At 40.2% G+C, this 20,631-nt stretch overlaps 2 protein-coding genes, 1 long non-coding RNA gene and 1 pseudogene across 5 annotated transcripts; 2 read left to right on the top strand and 2 right to left on the bottom strand.

The window, feature by feature from the left end:
* The first annotated feature begins 217 nt into the window (after nucleotides 1–217).
* On the top strand, nucleotides 218–3,144 carry LOC121761803 (proline transporter 2-like). 3 transcript variants are annotated; one of them, XM_042157484.1, is made up of 8 exons: nucleotides 218–401; nucleotides 489–668; nucleotides 1,037–1,261; nucleotides 1,356–1,450; nucleotides 1,667–1,856; nucleotides 2,004–2,128; nucleotides 2,288–2,503; nucleotides 2,582–3,144. In XM_042157484.1, the coding sequence occupies exons 2-8, from the start codon at nucleotides 545–547 to the stop codon at nucleotides 2,957–2,959; spliced, it is 1,353 nt and encodes a 450-aa protein (XP_042013418.1). In that variant the 5' UTR covers nucleotides 218–401; nucleotides 489–544; the 3' UTR covers nucleotides 2,960–3,144. The 3 variants fall into 3 exon arrangements, with proteins under 3 accessions (XP_042013418.1, XP_042013411.1, XP_042013427.1); XM_042157493.1 differs by having other exon boundaries at nucleotides 230–345; XM_042157477.1 differs by having other exon boundaries at nucleotides 218–668.
* Nucleotides 3,145–8,040: 4,896 nt separating this feature from the next.
* Nucleotides 8,041–10,627, top strand: LOC121761824 (probable sugar phosphate/phosphate translocator At3g11320). Its single transcript, XM_042157503.1, has 4 exons — nucleotides 8,041–8,732; nucleotides 9,025–9,128; nucleotides 9,207–9,435; nucleotides 10,136–10,627. Exons 1-4 carry the CDS (start codon nucleotides 8,292–8,294, stop codon nucleotides 10,280–10,282), a joined length of 921 nt encoding a protein of 306 aa, XP_042013437.1. The 5' UTR covers nucleotides 8,041–8,291; the 3' UTR covers nucleotides 10,283–10,627.
* Nucleotides 10,628–10,860: 233 nt separating this feature from the next.
* On the bottom strand, nucleotides 10,861–12,750 carry LOC121789831 (annotated as a pseudogene).
* Nucleotides 12,751–19,326: 6,576 nt separating this feature from the next.
* LOC121789840 lies at nucleotides 19,327–20,563 on the bottom strand. Its single transcript, XR_006048161.1, has 2 exons — nucleotides 20,024–20,563; nucleotides 19,327–19,462 (listed from the first exon to the last, which is right to left on the bottom strand). It is a non-coding gene; the product is annotated as an uncharacterized LOC121789840 (long non-coding RNA).
* Nucleotides 20,564–20,631: the final 68 nt, after the last annotated feature.

Consider the following 20,631-nt stretch of genomic DNA (forward strand, 5'->3'; position numbering starts at 1 on the left):
ATGCAATAAAAAAAACAAATTTTAGAAAGTATCGGAGAAGTAAGGTAAGCCGAAGCATCGTCAATTTTAGAGGTACCCACGCAATTAACTACTTTTACTGGCTAATTACAACTCAGATAAATATGGACCTATTTTTAGCAACCAACACTCTCTTAAAATAAATAAACTACCTATATTTAAGTAGCAAGCATCACTAAAATAAACATAAACCATTTGTAGGTTACAATTTAAAAAAAAAAAACATAAACCTTTTCAAAGTTTTGAAAAAAAAAATCTACTCAAAAAGTAGTTATGAAATCAGCAAGTTGCGTGTTTGGGATGACGAGCTCTGACATGAAGCCATAGGTATATAAATTGGTAGCTGCATTTCGAAACACAAGAGGGCCTCAATTCTTCCCTCTGTAAGCATTCCACTGTGTGATTTTGTCTTGGTTGTGTGAGTATGGTGTTTGATGTTGATTTTACTCGTGGATTGCGCCTCAATTCAGGCCTAGCCGCTAACTACGACGTTGATTTAAGATCGGCGCTTTTGCGAATTCGAGAAATGGTTGCTGCTACCGAATCGAACGACGCCGTTCTAGGCGACTCTGGCTCTGCCTCTGGCAAGTATTCTTCTAAGGATTCTGTGATTGTTGAGATTTCTGACACCGCTCATCAAATTAGCCAAGGTGATTTGAGATTTGCCTCTTGTTTTCAGTTTCTTGCAGTGTAAAATTGTCTTCTGGTTCATGAATTTGCTCTGTGCAATTAGTGTTAATTCGCATTCATAGCTTTAGGAATCTGTTTCTTATTTAGTTTCTTTGAATTGAATGGTTGAATTCCTTGTGTACTACTTTGATTTTGGGAATTTTGTTTTCTGATATTGTTTACTTTATGCATTTTAGGGCAGTTTAATTTGGGGGTGCCTTAGATCATCGTCTTACAGAGTGATCCTTTGATATGTTTGAGGCTAAATATGATTTTTTGTTGCTCTAGTAGTAATGGAAAAGCTCAGTGACCTATTAATTACCGGTTTATCGATATGTTGCACGTGTAGATTCATGGTTCCAGGTGGGGTTTGTGCTTACAACGGGGATAAATAGTGCGTATGTGTTGGGATACTCGGGCACTATTATGGTTCCACTGGGTTGGATTGGTGGTGTGGTCGGACTAATTTTAGCAACAGCGATATCTTTGTATGCGAATATGCTGGTAGCCAAGCTTCATGAATACGGAGGAAAGAGGCATATTAGATACAGAGACCTTGCAGGATTTATCTATGGTAAGAGCAAATAATGATCAAGTTAGCGATGGAATGTGATATCCTTTCTAGCTGAAGGCATTTTTTTACTGAGATAGAGGTTTATGTGGTGTAGGTGACCAAGCGTATAGTATTACGTGGGCGCTGCAGTATATTAATCTCTTCATGATCAATGTCGGATACATCATTTTAGCCGGCAGTGCCCTTAAGGTAACTTTATTTGCTATATTGTTCCATTTCTAAGCGAAGACCAACAGAATTGATGAAGGAATAGTTGTCGATGTAGCTCTTTGTTAACTTGTGTAGAGGTTTGAACTCTTGGATCATGGGTCTTTATTTATACAAACTACATATCGCATCAGCTTAGGTTACTGCTAAATATTAAGATTTCGGCTGATTCCTTGACTTGGCTGATGTTATATGCAGGCTCTTTATGCGCTCCTCCAAGAAGATTCTGGCATGAAGCTTCCACACTGCATTGCAATTTCTGGCGTCGCGTGTATCCTTTTTGCAGTTGCCGTACCCCATTTATCAGCACTACAAGCATGGCTGGTATTTTCGACAATTTTAAGTCTGGTGTACATTGTAACAGCATGCGTTCTGGCTCTAAAAGATGGTATAGCCGTCTCTCTTTCTCGATTGCTTCATCTTGTTCGTGTCCTTTTTATATTAAAGCTGGTTTGAAGAAAGAACTGTTTATTTATGGATATCGTCATTTTGGAATATCGTTTTTCAGATGCTGAGTAAGTGATTATTTTTACAGGCATAGAAGCTCCTCCCCGAGACTACAGCATTCATGGTACAACAACAAACAAAATTTTCACTATCATCGGCGCATCAGCGAACCTCGTTTTTGCTTTCAATACTGGAATGCTTCCAGAAATACAGGTCCTACAGAAACCTCAAATTCTTGAGACGAGCTTTGTTCATGCATTTCTTTTGTCTAATATGCAGATATCTCGAGAAAGAACTCACGATGCTGTCTTTTTTTATAAAACAATTAGTGTGGTAGCGCAGACTGATCAGATCGACTCACCTTCTTGACAGGCAACCGTGAGGCAGCCTGTCGTTGACAACATGTTGAAAGCTCTGTATTTCCAGTTCACAGCTGGAGTTTTTCCAATGTATGCTGTCACTTTCATTGGTTACTGGGCATATGGATCCGAGGCATCGGCCTACTTGCTTCACAATGTTCACGGCCCAGTCTGGTTGAAGGCCTCAGCGAATATCGCAGCTTTCCTGCACACTATCATTGCTTTGCACGTAAGCCCTAATCCTCACATCCTCATCGATCCATTTATGTCAATTGAGCTTATTTTGCTTGATTCGTGTTCCATACAGATCTTTGCAAGTCCAATGTACGAATATTTGGATACGAAGTTTGAGCTGAAAGGAAGCGCTCTAGCAGCACGCAACCTGTCTTTAAGAATTATGGTAAGAGGCGGCTACTTGGGAATAACAAGCTTCGTCTCAGCACTGCTGCCCTTCTTGGGCAATTTCATGAGCCTCACGGGGGCGCTGAGCACGTTCCCTCTCACTTTCATTCTGGCAAACCACATGTATATGGTGGCGCGGAAACACAAGCTGACTTCGCTGCAGAAGAATTGGCATTGGCTAAATGTTGTCTTCTTTGGATGCATGTCTCTTGTAGCCGCGATTGCTGCGATGAGGCTCATTATTGTTGATTCAAATAATTACCATTTCTTTGCTGATTTATAGGTTTTTATTTGTTCAGGGTATTTTTTAGCATCCTCCATTTTTTATACCAATTCAAATGTCCATTTTATTTTTTTTACATGTAGTCAAATTCATGTTGTATGAAGTTACATTTTGTTGTAAATGCGGAGTACTATATTAATGGAGAAGCCATATATCTTGTAGAAAAACAGTGTCATTTGATTTAATTCTTATCTTCGACTTAATGAGTTATAAGGAAAATAATCATGTATTTCGAAGCGGCAATGTAACTGTTAAGATTTTAACTTTAGTTATAGTGTTAACTATCTGTGCAATACTACACATTATATTTCCTTTAAATATACATTAAGTATTAATTTATTAAACATAAAAAATAGAAAGTAGAAAATAAAATAATCATTATTCAACTTAGCTTTAAAATGTTAATGAATATTTTTAGATATATATGTACAAAAATTAAAAAACATACATTAACACTATATAATTAAAGAAATATATTTTCTAGAAACTTTGAAAAGTTTTCACTATTCATTCTATAATTCTATGTTCAATTTTACTTCGATTGGATGTAATATTGATAATAGTTCACCTTCCTTTTTGCATAATTTCCACCAGAGCCTTAAAGAAAGAACTATTACTTCCATATTTTACTGAAGATTGATTCATTTTACTTTTTTTCTGCTCGTAACAAAGATGACTTCTTACTTATATAAGAAATAATTGTACTCCATTCTTCTCATTTTAGAAGTTTCGGTTTATTATTTTCAGGTGTTCCACTTTATGTGTGCCGATTGGAATATTTCATAAATGATAATAGGTCTCACAATCCACTAATCTTTTTCTACTCACATTTTATTATAAAACTAGTATAAAAGTTTGGCTCACATTTCCACTATCTTTTTTCTCTTTCCTCTCTCCTATTTTAAAATATCCAACAATCTTTTATCTTCTTTCTTTATTCATATTTCCTACTACCTAAGTCCATAAAAAATAGACAAATTATAAATGACATCGGTTTAATGCGCAATTGGTAAGTAAGAGAAGAAAGTAAAAGGTAGTGGAATCCGATTATGAGGTCCACGTTTAGAATGATGTTTAGGCTTTTAATATTACATAAAATAGTAAAATTAGTTTATTTTTTTGGATGGATAGTACTTAAACAACATTTATCTCTTTACTTAAACTCTTTAAAATAAGTTGTTTAACCTCTTTACTTAAACTCTTTAAAATAAAAGTGCATAAAATCATATATTACTATCCTATAATTGGATCATCTTCCATGATACTGACAGACTATATTGTGTAATAGAATAAGTAATAAAAGTAAAGTTTTATTGTAAAACAAACAAAGTGGAAAATTTCCTTTTTTTAAAAATCAATTTATCACTTTATTAGTGAGTGCAGTTACTTGAATCAAGAAACTAGTTAATCAATCTTAATTTCAAACCCATTCTCTCTCTGTCCCTGCAAACAAATCTTCGTTATAGTTTTTAGGTCATTGAAGGACGAGAAGTCTAGTGAGTTGTGCGCTTGCAAAAATCGATCTGAGCAACTGCTAGGTCGAGACACCACGCTTCTCCGAATTAACTGAATCACAGGGTCCAGTAACTAGAGGGATCGAATGGCGCTTCGGTCGTTGGGCACTCACGACTCTCCTTCAACAATTAAATTTCTTCAACCCGAATACTATGGATTAGTATAGGGAAGTGGAGTCGATCCCACAGAGATGGATTCGTAGGCTAGTATTGAGAGAATTTGGACAAAATGGCTGCTGCCACGCAAAAGGGGTTGAGATTTTAACTACTACTAGACCTAGGCACAAAACGTAAATACTAAACCGAAGAACAAGGACTCTTAAACCAAGTAACAGGTAGAAAAAGTTAAACAATTCCTAGACCGAGTACATAACTACCGATAACCACTAGACAAAGGAAATAAAAAGTGGGGACCATGAAAGCCAAGCCTGACAACGTACGGTAAAGCTGCAGCTAACAATCTTCATGCACTTTTCTAACTAATTCAGATTCGCAAATGGAGAAAACAGAGGAAATGCCTAGATTCAAACATAATAAACAGATTTGGTCGACGGAAACTTACAATAACTCGAAAATACGACAGATCTACGTAAACTAGGCAAAATGAAATGTAAATACGTAAACTAGGCATGGAAATCAAGTACTCCTTCTCAGATTACGTCGGACGCTTAATCCACTCCGGATCCAAGCCATCCGAACCCAACGAACAGCAAAACCAACGCCATAACTCCGATTTTCACAGATCTACTCCGATCTCAATCAATCATGAACAATCTGCAAACAAATCACAAACTCCAGCAAAACCCAACCTCCGATTCATCCAAAAAGCAGAACCATTCTTCAGATCCAAACAACAAGTATCGGCAATAAATCAGAACCAACTGCAAAAATAACTAACTCCGACAATCCTAACTCGAAATCAATCGAACTCAACCAGCAAACCAGAAATGAACACAATAGACATAAGCGAAAGTAAAATCTGAAATAAAACAGGAAATATTGGTTGTCAAAACAAAACCGAGCTTCGAACAGCGAAGCTCGGCGGAATCAGTGTAAATAGCAACGGAAATGTAAATTGTTTCTTCGCCCTTGAACTAGGACGGTGTTACAACCCTCGAACCATTGTCGGAAAGCTAAACGTGAACCACCAGTCGAGTGCTAACTGGAATCTCTCGCAAATTCAGAGTCAAGTGTGTGGAAAGGTGAATCGAGCAAGGAGCTGTTAGTGAGGCCTCCACCGAGAAGGTCCCTCCAGCCTGCATGCTTCTCCCTTTTATAGATGCGGACATAGCCTTCTAGAGTTTTCGTAGAAATCCCTATTCTACCCTTCAACTCCGAGGCTTCCTCCGTCTAGCAATTTTCTTCCAATTGTTCACCCTTTCGCCAGTTTCCTAGGACCATGCAAGCGTCCTCTTCTTTTCCTGGATCTGGCGAAAAACTTCACATACCTGACTTAATTCAATGCGTTAGACCCAGCAATTTCATGAAATGAACCCCTAGACCGATGCATGAAATTAGCCTTATCAGTCATCTGCAACGCTGTCTCTTATTCGTCTCTTAACTGTCTCTTAAATTACTATTCTTGAGCCCTACTGTACTTTTTTACTCCATCTCTTAACTAAGGGACGGAACCTGCAACCCTCCATCTCTTATCCGTCCCTTAACCGTCTCTTAAATTACTATTCATTCAATTTCATTTTTTATTTTTATTTCTAACAAATTCAATTAATAAAAATATACTTCATTAAATAAAATAAAATTACAACATAAAATTCGTAAAATCCTAAAAATATTAAAAATACATAATTTAATAATTTCCTCCTCCAATTTTTGCCCAAATGTGCTCCATTAGATCATCTTGGAGTTGGGCGTGGGCGGTAGAGTCACGTGTCCTTACTCGAATAGACAACCGTTCTTGTATAGATGGATGCACTCTACTGCGAGGCGGACTACTTGCGGTAGAGCTTCCGGGGGCTTCAGGGTCGAACCAATTTCTCGCCTCTAGTCCTTCGTCTTGGACAATCATGTTGTGCAAGATTATGCACGTATACATGATGTCGACCATACTCTCCATGAACCACGTACGAGCCGGGGCTTTGATTATGTTGAAGCGCGCTTGGAGAACCCCGAACGCCCTCTCCACATCCTTGCGAGCAGCCTCCTGCTTCTGCGCAAAAAGAGTCTGCTTTGCGTTCACAGGTCTGCTTCACGTCTTCACGAAGGTTGGCCACTTCGGGTAGATGTCGTCGGCAAGATTATACCCCATTTTATACCGCCGGTTGTTAGCGATGAAGTTGATGGCCGATGCTTTACCATCCAAAACTTCGGCGAAAAGATCGGATTGGTGGAGTACGTTTATGTCGTTGTTCGATCCGGGGACCCCGAAGTACGCATGTCAGATCCATAGCCGGTAGTCGGCAATGGCCTCGAGTATAACGGTGGGGTGGGTGTCTTTGTGGCCGCTAGTGTACGACCCCGTCCACGCCACAGGGCAATTCTTCCATTGCCAATGCATGCAATCGACGCTGACAAGCATCCCGGGGAATCCGTACACTTCTTCGTGAAGGTGGAGCAGAAACTGACAATCTGTCGTGCTTGGCCTCCGGAGAAATTCGTCGGTGAAGGCTGCCCGGACGCCTTTGCAGAATTGGATCAAGCACATTCTCCCAGTGCTTTCTCCAATGTGGAGGTATTCGTCGAACACATCCGCCGTTTGTCCAGTCGCAAGTTGACGGATTGCTGCAGTACATTTCTGCAGCGTCGTGTGGCTGGGACGGTGAACCTTTCTTGGAAGAACTCTTCCCGGGTTGCCAATGTATTTGCGATGTAGAGAAATAGCGGTTTCCGCATGCGGAAACGTATACGGAAGTAGGTATCTCCCCAAACTAGGTTATCGCTGAAGTAGTCGAGAACTAACCTTGCGGCGGCTTCCTCCCGGTTACTATGGATGTAAGTCCGGGAGCGTCTTTGGGGCGGCGCGGCTTCCTCCGCCTCCCGGCGTCGATCTTATTCAAGTGATTCTTCCATTATTCGACGCATTTGCTCATATGGATCTATTAGATCGATTAACTTTGGGGGAAGAATAAAAGAGTTGATTTGAGATGAAAATTGGAGTTCAAAGATAGATGATTTGAGAAAAATAGATGTGTGTTTGTGTGTGAAATAAGGATGAAATAGGAGTATTTATAGAGTAAAAAAATAATAAATAATAAAAAAAGCTGTCGAAAAACGGTAATATTACCGTTTTTCGAATTTTAACTTTATTTTTTTTTATTAAATTCAAATTTTTTTTAAAAAAAATGATTTATTGCGTCAACGTGACGAAACCCACTCGCGGGGCGACGAGTGAGCGTCACGCATGGCGCCGGAGCGCGCCACGTCGCGCACGCGCGCGTGGCGAGACGTCTCGCGGGCCGTCTCAGAGAGACGGGTGTCTTGGCGGGCTGGGGACGCGACGGGTCGCTGCAACGCGTCCCGCGCGCGTCTCGTCACGGAGGAACGGGCTTCGAGCCACCAGCGTAACGCGTCGCGGGTGACCTTACAGTAAGCACACATTCTCTCCTTCACACTGACTCCTTCGCATCGCCATGCCTTCCAATCCCTATTTCATAGTCTCAAATTTGGATCCTTTTCTGTCAATTTAGATCCCTCGCTGAATTCAGCAAATGCTGCTCGGATCCAATCAACCACCTTTCAACCCTAATTAATCCAATCAATTCAAAAATCAAAACCCCCACTCCGCCAAATCAATTCTTAAATTAACGACTAATCCAATCCCAATCCCAACCCCCCGTTAATTTCATTCATTATTTGGTGCCATGAAATCCTCGGGCCGATTCTTCACGATCGGGCTGGTCACGTCGTGGTACTCCTCCAACATTGGGGTTTTGCTGCTGAACAAGTATCTGTTGAGCAATTACGGCTTCCGGTACCCGATTTTCCTCACCATGTGCCACATGACGGCCTGCGCGCTGCTCAGCTACATCGCCATTGCGTGGATGAAGGTTGTGCCGATGCAGACCATAAGATCTAGGGTTCAGTTCATGAAGATCTCCGCCCTCAGCTTCATTTTCTGCACCTCCGTTGTCAGCGGCAACATTTCCCTCAAGTACTTGCCCGTCAGCTTCAATCAGGCCATCGGCGCCACCACCCCCTTCTTCACCGCCGTCTTCGCCTACATCATGACTTTCAAGAGGGAGGCCTGGTTGACTTACGTCACTTTGATTCCCGTCGTCACGGGAGTCATCATCGCCAGTGGGGTATCATATCATCGCCTTTCTCCTTTTTATTGTTTAATTTCTTCGCTTGCAATTTTGGTTTTGTATTGGTGAGGTGATATCGTTAATTGTTCGATTCATATAATGGAAAATGAGTTTTGTGGGGTTTATCTGTTAAAAAGAAGGGGTTTAATTGCAATTTGAATGGGCGCTCTTGTGTTAGTTCTAGTAACTTCTACGAATGGAATCATTCTTCTGTTGGAAAATTGAAATCAAACAGTTCTGATTAGTAAATCGTGTGTTATCTGATTTTGGTTCGACTTGTTTCTGTTAGGGTGAACCGAGTTTCCATTTATTTGGTTTTCTCATGTGTATCGGAGCTACAGCTGCAAGGGCACTGAAATCAGTAGTTCAGGGAATTTTGCTTTCCTCTGAAGGGTAAGCTTAGCTTCCCTTGTGTTTGAAGAGATCGTGCTGTTTATGTGGATTCTGAAGTTATTTCTTTTTTCATTGAAGGGAAAAATTGAATTCCATGAACCTGCTGCTGTACATGGCTCCTATAGCTGTTGTGTTACTACTTCCTGCTACACTTTTTATGGAGGAAAATGTTGTTGGTATCACAATAGCATTAGGTAGAGAAGATATCAAAATTATTTGGTTGCTGTTGTTCAAGTCTGCGCTGGCATATTTTGTAAATTTGACCAACTTTCTGGTCACAAAACACACCAGTGCTCTAACTCTTCAGGTATTTTTTGCTTCCTGTTCCATGGTACCCTTTCACTGATCTTTTACTATTGCATAGTATTCTTGTTATCAATTCTTAATAATTTTAAATTTTTGGTGAAAAGTAGCAAAGTCGTTCTTTCATTTTTCATAAAAGAGAAGATTGCATCTTTACCTATATGTAGATCATTTGGTTGCTAAATTATTGCATCCAATCCAAAAAGCTTTTCAGGGTGAACTACTGATATTTTGTTTGATAAAAGATTTAAACTTTTGACACTGGTGTTGGGAATACATAATTCTGGTTCATATTAGTCAGTGGGTGTGTGTCATTCTTAATTTATTTCATGAATATACTGGCATATGGAGAGCAGTTCAGTGGGTTCAAGTAAATGAAGTCTGTATTTCTGAGTGTGTGTGTGTGTGTGTGTATAACTAATAATTTCAGTGGTTTCAAGTAAATGAAGTCTGTATTTTCTGAGTAAGGTGTCCTCATATTGTTTCATTCATGTATCACTATCATAGTTTTGCTCTACTTGATTTTGTTTTGGAAGCTATCAATTTTCTGATTGTGGCAATACAAAGCTAAGAAGGATCCAAATTATCTTTTGTTGGAGAATCATGATCTTATATTGCACAATAGCTTGGCTATGTGAATATGAAATAATTGTTTGCAGACCCTCCAGCTAAAACTGACCAGTTGTTTCCATGATGAATATCAGGTGCTTGGAAATGCAAAAGGGGCCGTAGCAGTTGTAGTCTCCATATTGATCTTTAAGAACCCCGTCTCTGTAACGGGGATGCTTGGATACTCCCTTACTGTCCTTGGTGTTGTCCTCTATAGTGAAGCCAAGCAGCGTAGCAAATGAAAGCGGAAGTGTGACCATCAACAAAGTAATTTGACAGAGCTTGGCCACGGGACTACGTATTTTTGCCCACAGAGCCAAGGAGGATAGGGGGAGACAGAGGGTTTGACACATACCAGCAATCTGAGTGGTGGAGTAGAAGTTCGAATAAGTGACTCAAATGTCTTAATACTTCCCAATTTTGGCAACTCAAAGTAAGCTTACTTTTAGCTTATTCTTTTTGGGATCCATTTACATAGCCTGTGATTATAATTTTTTTACAATGTCAATTAACAATAGACAAACACAGAGATTATCAATTTGGCCATCCTTCATCAAGTGATATATGAGAAGATTATTAGCCAGTTTTGTTCTTGTGTACCTAGCCTTTGCCTCAAAACAATTTCATTCTTGTCAATGACTCAATTGGCAATTCTACTTTATTTTCCTTTTTTTGTGATCTTGAGCTATAATGTTTTGTAACTGTAATTTAACTGCCTGCTGCGGATTCCGATTTCAGAAAGGGAATAAACAATTAAACGAAAATCATTATTGTTACTATTCAAAAGTTTGAGAAGTTATTTCACATGGGCAATAGACAATTAGACTGCAAATATTTCAGGTTAAACTTCTAAACACCAAAGTTGTTTTTCATAGAATAAACGGTATTAAACAATATCTTAATCCAAATCAAACCTTGGAAACAAGCTCTTAACAGAGAAGAAAATGATGCAGTGTGGGAATAATATAAAGGAAGTTTGGCCATTGTGTATGAAACTTAAACATGGCATTAAGAACAGTCCCCTCAATTGTGTCGACAGCACCAGCAATGAATGCATTACACTCCTCAGTTGAGGTTATAGTTACCTCCACGTTTGCATGAATCGGAATCAAACAGAAATATGTCGAAAAACACACCTACACAAAGGCAAGCTCATTCCGGAGTAGTAAAAAACTGAACGTGCCTCGTGTTCAAGAGTCAGGAACCACAACAGTCGGGTGTTTCATTGATGCAGACTTGATCAAATGGTTATAGCTCCCTTTTTCTTTGAAGAGCTGTGAAAAATGGGGTTTGCAGTATAGGACGCCATCTAGGGCAGCATAGTTTGACGGATTTAGAGAGCATCCACCATGAGAACACTTGAAACACGACTTGTGATAACTCAGGCTTTCCACGGTCACCTGTAATGTAAGAATCGGTGAAATGAACGTATTGTATTATTAAAAAGAGTTGAATACAGATGCAACAAGAATATCTCAGGACCTCAAATGTGAACTAGAAGTAAAAGATTTAGCCACATAAAAACTTTTCAACTTCGATTTTGCCTCAGATGTCACTGTTACTGATGTTTAATCGGCATCCATACCTTCTCAAGTGGATAAGCTGTTTTGCCGCACGTTGCACATTTCTCTTGTGTCCCAGAGAACATGCCTGCAGCCTTGCTAGGTGATCTTGTCTGGAATTTCAGAAAAAAGTGGAAAAAGCATCATCAGATCACTTCTTAAGTTCTTAAAAGCAGAGTAAAAAAGATTGAAGGCCATATTTTGGAAATTTACCATCTCTGCTGTTAACTTCTCAGCTGACTTTGCAGCTGCAGATATTTACAATGGCACTAATTAAACAAATCAAAACAAAAATCTTTAACAGATACGGAGGAATTGGAGTGTTACGTGATTGAAAGTTCTTGGTGAAACTGCCAGTCTCCTTGAAAAGTTGCTCATAGTGGGGCTTGCAATAGAGAACACCCTCCATCGACGAATAACTGCTCAGCTGGGGTTTATACACGGATATCAGTATACATGATTAACGAACCTCAAGGGACCTTAGAAGAACACAAGGATCATCCCTTTTGAAGGAACCACATACTATTATCTTGATATCAAATTTTGTGCCCATTTGCTTTGTAATGAAATGTGCCTTGCATATGAAAGCAATTGGCATTATACCTAATTTTCGAATTGAACTGTGCCATTGCCTTGCACATGAAACGATGGGAACACTTCAATTAGAAAATTAGGTATAATGAGATGCAACAAATCACAATAAAACTCCCATATGCCAATACAAATATACAACAAACATATTCGTGAACAATAAAAGGGGCTTAATCACATCATTTAAGATAATTGTTAGCAGATAATCCAAATACAAACATGATAAATAGATTAAAACAAAAGATATCCACATTATTCTCATCAATTAAAAATCTGAATATAGAAAAAGGATGGCATGGATGTAGATCTTCGTATACAACTTCTTCCACAACCAAATCAGCAAAGAAGAGATATTTGCAACACAAAAGATATTTGATCTGAGAGAAAGAATAGATAAGAATGCAGCAACCTTGAGGGTTCCCTTGCAATGGGAGCATTTGAAGCAAGATTTATGATAACTAACTCCATCAGCAGATAGCAATTCCACGGGATACAGTCTTGTCACACGCCTTGCATTTCTGCTGTGTTCCAATAAACGACATCGCTCTTTCTATCAATAGATCTGAGGGATCACAACCTCACCACTTGCCAATCCCAATAATTAACTGCCAAAACCCCAAAATCAAGCAGTCATAGATCATAATAGCCGTTCTACAAGTTGAAGTAAAAAAAAAAAAGAAAATGGAGTGAATGTAAGAAAGCAATTGCATATATACCTAAAAAAAAATGAAAAGTGATAAAAGTTAAAAATCGGTGGATAAGACTCCCCACCTAGGCTTGAATCTGCATTTATTTGTGCAGCAACACGAGATCAGATGATGAAGAATAAGAGTATCCGTAAGGCGCACACTCCAATAGCCCCGCCTCTTTTTTGTGCATAGCCCCAATTTTATTGTCCATAGCCCCAAAAATTTGTTTCCGTCATTATGGTGGACACTTCCAATAGCTCTAAATTTTATAACTAATTTTTATTTTAATGTTTTAGTTTATTTTAAATCAATTATAATTAAAATTATCGGAATGTAAATAATTAGAAAACGAGATAATTGAGATCGAATATTCGTAAACAATTGGAACCCAATAAAAAAAAGTATAAATTTCTATCTCCAAAAACGGGCAATACCCCTCTTTCTCTCTCCAAAAGCGTGACTACCTACTCCTTCCTTCCTTCCTTCTCCAATCTCCCTCTCTCTTACTAAAAATTGTCAAAAATTTTTAAAAATAAAAATCGAAGGGGGCGGCCGGCGCGCCTATAGGCGCGGCGATCAGGGACCGGCGCGTCCTCGCACAAAACACGCCGAAGGGCTGTCCGACCCGGAAAATTCGTCCGCCTCGGGCAGACGTCCTCTACACTATAACTCGGCGGGGGGGCGGCGGCGGGAAGGGGGCAGCCTGCGTTCCTCCCCCATAGTGGACACCCTAATGAATACCTTGAGAGAGAGAGTAAATATCTATCTGCGCTGGGAACGCATTTGAAGAAAATATATGCTGTCGTTTTTTAATTAAAACTTAAAAGCGTAAAAAGAGGTTGATTAAAGTGATGGTGGTTTATTTAAGTCAGCAAAATATTTAACTATTACTCCTAAATCATAACTCGCAACTCATAAGAGCATCTGCATCGCTGGCTCGATGTTGTCTCGGTCTCGTCGAGACATAACTCGCAACTCATAAGAGCATCATCCGCATCGCTGACTCGATCCTGTCTCGGTCTCGTCACCCTCCTCTCGACGAGACCGAGACAGCATCGAGCCAGCGATGCGGATGCTCCGTCTCGTCCCGTATCCCTCCGCCGAGAGGAGGGTGGCGAGCTCCCGTGCGGTCGTGGGCCGCGAGTGGTCGTCGTTTATATCCGTTGAAAAAATGTTTTTTTTAAATTCCGAAAAAAATCGAAAATAAAAAAAAATCCACCAAAAATACTTGCGGTTTTTTTCCAATATTTTAATTTTTTTCTATTTTTTTAAGCTCTCAATCACTTTTATAAATATCAAATCATTCACACAAATTATCCACCATAAAAAAAACTCTCTATTCTCACTCAAACACTCTACATTCTTCATCTCAAAACATTATTCTTCTCTCAAATTTAATCTATTCATGGATCCATTTGAGCAAGTGCGTCGAATGATGGAAGAATCGCTAGAAGCAGATTGACGTAGGGAGGACGAGGAAGCTGCGGCGCGTCAAAAGCGACCCCGGAAATACATCTATCGTGACCGGGAGGAAGCTGCCGCAAGGTTGGCACGAGATTACTTTTGTGAGAACCCGGTATGGGGAGATACCTACTTCCGTCGCCGTTTCCGCAGCAGGCGGGAGCTATTTATGCATATCGCAAAAACATTGGCGGCCCGAGAAGAGTACTTCCAAGAAGGGTTCAACGCTATTGGCAGTCCCAGTCTCACGACGCTCCAGAAATGTAATGCAGCAATCCGTCACCTTGCTATTGGAAAAACGACGGATTTGTTCTACGAGTACCTGCACATTGGGGGACAGCACTAGGAGACTGTGTTTGATGAACTTCGGCAAAGGCGTACGGGCAGCCTTCACCGACGAATTTCTCCGGAAGCCAAGCACCGCAGATTGTCAGTTCCTGCTCCGACTTCACGAAATAGTGCACGGATTCCCCGGGATGCTTGGCAGCATCGATTGCATGCATTGGCAATAGAAGAATTGCCTTGTGGCATGGATGGGATTATACACGAGCGGCCACAAAGGCACCCACCCCACCGTTATACTCGAGGTCGTTGCCGACTACCGGCTATGGATTTGACATGCGTTTTTCGGGGTCCCCGGATCGAACAACGACATCAACGTGCTCAACCAATCCGACCTCTTCAACGAAGTTTTGAATGGTAAAGCGTCGGCCATCAACTTCACCGCTAACAACGGCCAGTATAAAATGGGGTACTATCTTGCCGACAACATCTATCCGAAGTGGCCAACCTTCGTGAAGACGTTCAACATGCCGAGAAACGAAAAACATGCTCTGTTTGCGCAGAAGCAAGAGGTTGCTCGCACGGATGTGGAGAGAGCGTTTAGGGTTTTACAAGCTCGATTCCACATTATCAAATCCCCGGCTCATACGTGGTTTATGGAGAATATAGTCGACATCATGTATACGTGCATAATCTTGCACAACATGATTGTCGCCGACGAATGACCTGAAGTGGGAAATTGGTTCGACCTTGAAACCCAAGGAGGCTCTACCGCAAGTAATCCGCCTCGCAGTGGAGTGCATCCTTCTTTGCAAGAGCGAATGTGTGTTCGGGCAAGGACACATGATTCTTTCGCCCATGCCCAACTCCAGGAGGATCTAATGGAGCTCATATGGGCAAAATTTGGCAACTGTTAGACGATCACCGCATCACTTTCCATGATTATGCGGTTTTCAATAAATAGTAATATTAGGATTTCAATTATGTATTTTTCGTATTTTTGGATGTTGTAATTTTCGTGGTTTTTAATGATTTTATGAATTATTAGTATTAATTTAATATTTCAATGAAATATTAATTGAATTTATTGGAAATAAAAATAAAAAATGAAATTGAATGAATAGTTAAGGGATGAGATAGTTAAAAGATTGAGGGTTGCAGGTCTCTTAATTAAGAGATGGGGTAAAAAGTGCAGCGAAGCCCATAAATAGTTAATGGATGAGATGGTATAGAGACGGTATTAAGACGGAGATGTGGATGGCCTAAGACACGGCATCTTATTAAAATTCACCATACCTCCATCCTCCATTATTAAAATTTCAGACCAAACAAAAGATATTCTTTTTTTACTATTTTAGTATGTTCTATAAAATTAATTTATTTATTATTTTTGAATTTTTTTTACCATACATTGTATTACTAATAAGATAAGTAATATATCTAATAATATTGCTTTAATTATTTTTTTCTTGCATATTTCATTAAAAGTCGTTTCATTCCTGAAGTTCTTAATTTTAGGGGAAATGGGAATATTGAATTATCACTAGTCCATCACTCTTATAATTTAGTACTCCCAATTATTTTTTAAAAAAATCATTAACTTAGTCTAGTTCTTATTTATTCTCCAACATAAACTTATACGGAGTACTTTGCAACTTCAAAAATTAGTAAAACCAGATCATAAATATAATATTATTCACAATTGTCGCGCAACGAAATATTCTATTGTGTATAAAATGTGACATGTATGCACGTAAGGTGTAGTAAAGTTAATTATCTTTATGACAAAAAGATGTTGACTTGATTCTATAAAACTAATCTATACTAATATAAGGGAGACTTATTTGGAAAATTTACAGATTTGGCCGGAAACGTTATGAAATTTGGCCATCTTAGCTTAAATTTTATTATCTTATTGTAAAATTTGTTTAATTTGGATCTTAGGACATTCACAGTGGGGCGGACGATAGGCCGCCTGATGCCTCGGACCCACCATCGTCTGCCATTGTAGGTGCGCGGACAATGGACGATGCGTCGTCCTCGCCCTAAGCTTAGTCCGCGCCATTGGCCGCCCACTGTGGGCGACGCGGACGATGCAAGACGTTTTTTTATTTTTAAACCTCGATTCTCATTCTATTTTTCATACGAACATTTCTTGCATCTCTCATTTCTCTCATCTCTCACATTTCTCCATCTCTCACAACCCAAAATGAACCACGACGACGACCGGAGTTCCTCGGAGGGCGGTAGTCCGACCTTGACTCAAGCCTTAAATGCAGCCGTTCAAGACGCAATGACGGAATGCTTAGCCGAAATGCAGCGTGAGGAGGCGGAGGCGGCGGAGCAGATCCCCAGGCCTATTCGACGTCGGACGTTTGTCCTCCGCGAACACGCAGCAGCTCACGAACGTCTAGTTGCAGAGTATTTTGCCGAGCAACCACGGTGGGGCCTGACAGTTTTCCGCCGCAGGTTTAGAAAGCCTCGTTACCTTTTTCTCAGCATTGTCCAGACGTTGGAGTCACGTGATGAATACTTCCAGTATCGGGAAGATGGCATCGGCAGACCCGGACTTACGCCGTTGCAGAAGTGCACAGTTGCACTCCGTCAGTTTGCCTACGGCACCACGGCGGACATGTTCGACGAGTACCTCCACGTCGGTGAGACAACAGGCCGCAAGCGCCTGAAGAGATTTTGTAGGGGAGTTGTGGAGGCTTACGGCGACACATATTTGCGACGGCCGACTGCTGTAGATTGCCAGACCCTGATGAAGATGCACGAGACGGCACACGGCTTTCTTGGGATGCTATGGAGCATCGACTGCACTGAGAGTGGAAGAATTGTCTGACGGCGTGGAGAGCCCAATTCACTAGTGGATACAAGGACAGCCACCCGACGATGATCATCGAAGTCGTCGCTGACCATCGCCTCTGGATCTGGCATGCTTACTTCGGTGTAGCCGAGTCGAACAACGACATCAACGTCCTCAACTCATCCACCCTCTTCACCGAGCAATGCAATGGCAACGGCCCGAGCATCGAGTTCACTGCCAACAGGCGCCAATACCACATGGGGTACTACTTGGCCGATGACATATACCCAAGGTGGCCTGTTTTTCTGAAGACGATCAGCTGCCCAATGGGTGAGAAGAGAGTTTTATTTGCGCAAAATCAGGAGGCAGCGCGGAAGGATGTGGAGCGGGCATTTGGTGTGCTCCGATCACGGTGGGCAATAGTGAAAGGGCTGGAGCACCTCTGGTTCAAGGAAGTCCTCGCGATGTCATGTATGCGTGCATAATCTTGCACAACATGATAGTCGAACACGAAGGTTGAAGCGTCACCGATTGGGCCGATGATGAAGGTGGGTCTATAATGTGAATATTAAGGGTTCAAGAAACATATGTTGCCCGGATTTGTTCTTGCAATAATATCCAATAACCCAAATAAGAAATATGACAATAAAAAGATGGAAAAGAAGAAGAAGATGATAAATGTTATGATTTAGATTCAAGCTCAAGAAAGAAAACTCAATGGCTACTTTCACAAACAAAAACCTAATGGCTCCACCAACTAGCAACATAAGAACTAGCAAGCATATCTTAATAAATAATCTAAACCCGGCAATAGATTAAATGCAACCACAAGAGATTTTGGATAAATCTTCAATCATGAAGATGGGTGCTCACAATAGAGTCTTTGTTCTTCAATAATATTCAAAGTCTGCTCACAAAAACCCTAGACATGAGTATTTATACAAGAGAAAAAAAAGTGCTAAATAAAATACACAAAAAGAGTCCACAAACACAAGTCGCGCAAAAAGCCCAGTCGGGCATTTTCCTCATGCAAAACGCTCGGTCGGGCGTTTTCCCGTTGCAAAATCGCCCGCCCGCGCGTTTCGTTCTGCATTGCGCGGCTTTCTTAAAACGACCATAGCTTCCTCATCCGGGATCCGATTGAGGAGTGCAAGATACTCACGCGAAGCTATTTCGACAATGAAGACAATGGTAGTCTTAGAAGAGGATTTGGACTTTATATTCAAAGGAAAATTCTGGTTTGAATCAGACCTCCAAATCCGGATTGGCTCCTTGCCATGTCCCCACCTTCTTCTCGGACCGCAATCAACTCATGGCCCTCGATGTCGTTGTATCCTATAATTGTGAATACCCGGATTCACATCAGTCTAGCTCCCCTCCAGCACGGCGACCCCGCCCCCCGCTCAAGGATTACCGACGGCCTTCAATGAGGTTCTATCTAGACAAGCCTTAATGCGCAACCAACAAGACCATGCTTAGCTCATGAACAACATGATTGAAGAAGTGTGAGCCCGTAACCGCCATCGCTGAGTTTGCGTATTTTTTTAATTCGTATTGTAATGTATTAAATGAAATGAAGGTTTTTCCCAATTTTTGTAGTTATTTAAATATTCAAATAAAAGAAAATGCTTAAGGCGTGTCTTAGGGCGCCCCACTGCAGGTGGAAGGGTAGGAGGATAAAATGCTGACGTGGCGATGCATAGACCGGCTTTAGGGCACTCCGCTGGTGATGCCCTTATATCTGAGTAGTTTGTATGGACCGAAAATTCAAGGACATTGCTGCAACCTATTCACGCTAGCTTAGCATAGGCTTTATAAAAAACACCACTATTCTATGACAATGTATCTATTTATCTATTCTTCCAAAGCTGCTGCTCAGTTTCCAATGCATATTTAAAACCTATAATGAGTATCAACTTAAAAATATCTATGAAATTTGTGTTTTGTTTAAGGAAAATTAAATATAATAATACAATTATGAAATAATGTTGTTTTTTATCCATTATTTACTTCCTCTGCAATTTGTCCCTGAAAAAAAATTTATATAGTCAATGCGTGAACCAAAAAATCAGATGCCAAAAATGGCAGAAAGTAGGCATCATACTAACCCCAAAATTGTTTTCTCTAAAGAAAATGGAAAAAAAAGGAAAGTAATTAACTGAAATCTAGTTGCTTTATATTTAAAAGAATTTCAAGTTTAGAAATGTAAAAAAATATTTATATAATTTTTTTAGTACAGATAATCACATAAAATATGTGTCATTTTAAATATGATAAGCTAACCACCAACGATTAACATTTTAAAACTAACATCTTCAAAACAGTTTTAAGACTTTGATAGAATAAGCTTACGATGCAGAAAATTGCAGACAGTAGGTAATATATTAATCCCTATAATTCGAATAAAAAATCTTGTAGTGTCAAGATGTGTCAACCCTATATTCAGATACAAGAATTCACAGACAGTATGCAATATAGTGATCCCTAAAATTCGTATCTCTAAAGAAAATGGACAATCAGGACACTAATTAATAGAAATCTGGGTCCATTTAATTTAAAAGGTTTTGGAACCTAAGGAAGAAATTTTACCTTTTCTGGTGTTGGTGAGCATTTCGTCTCCGTTTTGCGGCATCTGTTTTTCCGTGGTCGTTTGTCCAGGCGTGAGTTTCGAGTAATTATGGTTCCGTTGCTGGACTGTGTTTGAGGCCGTGAGTTTGAGAGCAGGAGTGAAAAGTAAGTCGTAGACGACTTGGATTTCTCTAATTCTATCGGAGTAACGGCGAGATTTGAGAGATTTAGGGCTTCGTCGGAGAATTGGTGTTTGAGATGGTGAATTGACAGCACCTGAACACAGATCATGCGAACACAGGGTAGATTTCTTCGATTCTGTCGGAGAATGGCATAAAAGTTGGAGATCGATTTAGTTTTTTTTTTTATTTTGTGGTGTTTACGGAATTGGGGATGGTTTTAGGTTTGAACAATCGGTGAGAAGATGTAGAAGCTACCGATTTTGCGTTGTTTGAAGTCGGTGTCTCCGTTGCCGGTGACGTTTGTCGCGGTTAGCTGCGGAATCAGCGAGGTGGAGGAGAGGTAGGGTTTGAAATGCCGGCGCTAAGATGAAGTGCTGTGTTTTTTATTTTTTATATAATATGTTTTTAAATCATAATGTTTGTTGATTATATTCATTAAGAGCATCC

Source organism: Salvia splendens, chromosome 2 (assembly GCF_004379255.2).
Source record: "Salvia splendens isolate huo1 chromosome 2, SspV2, whole genome shotgun sequence".
NCBI classification, from domain to species: domain Eukaryota; kingdom Viridiplantae; phylum Streptophyta; class Magnoliopsida; order Lamiales; family Lamiaceae; genus Salvia; species Salvia splendens.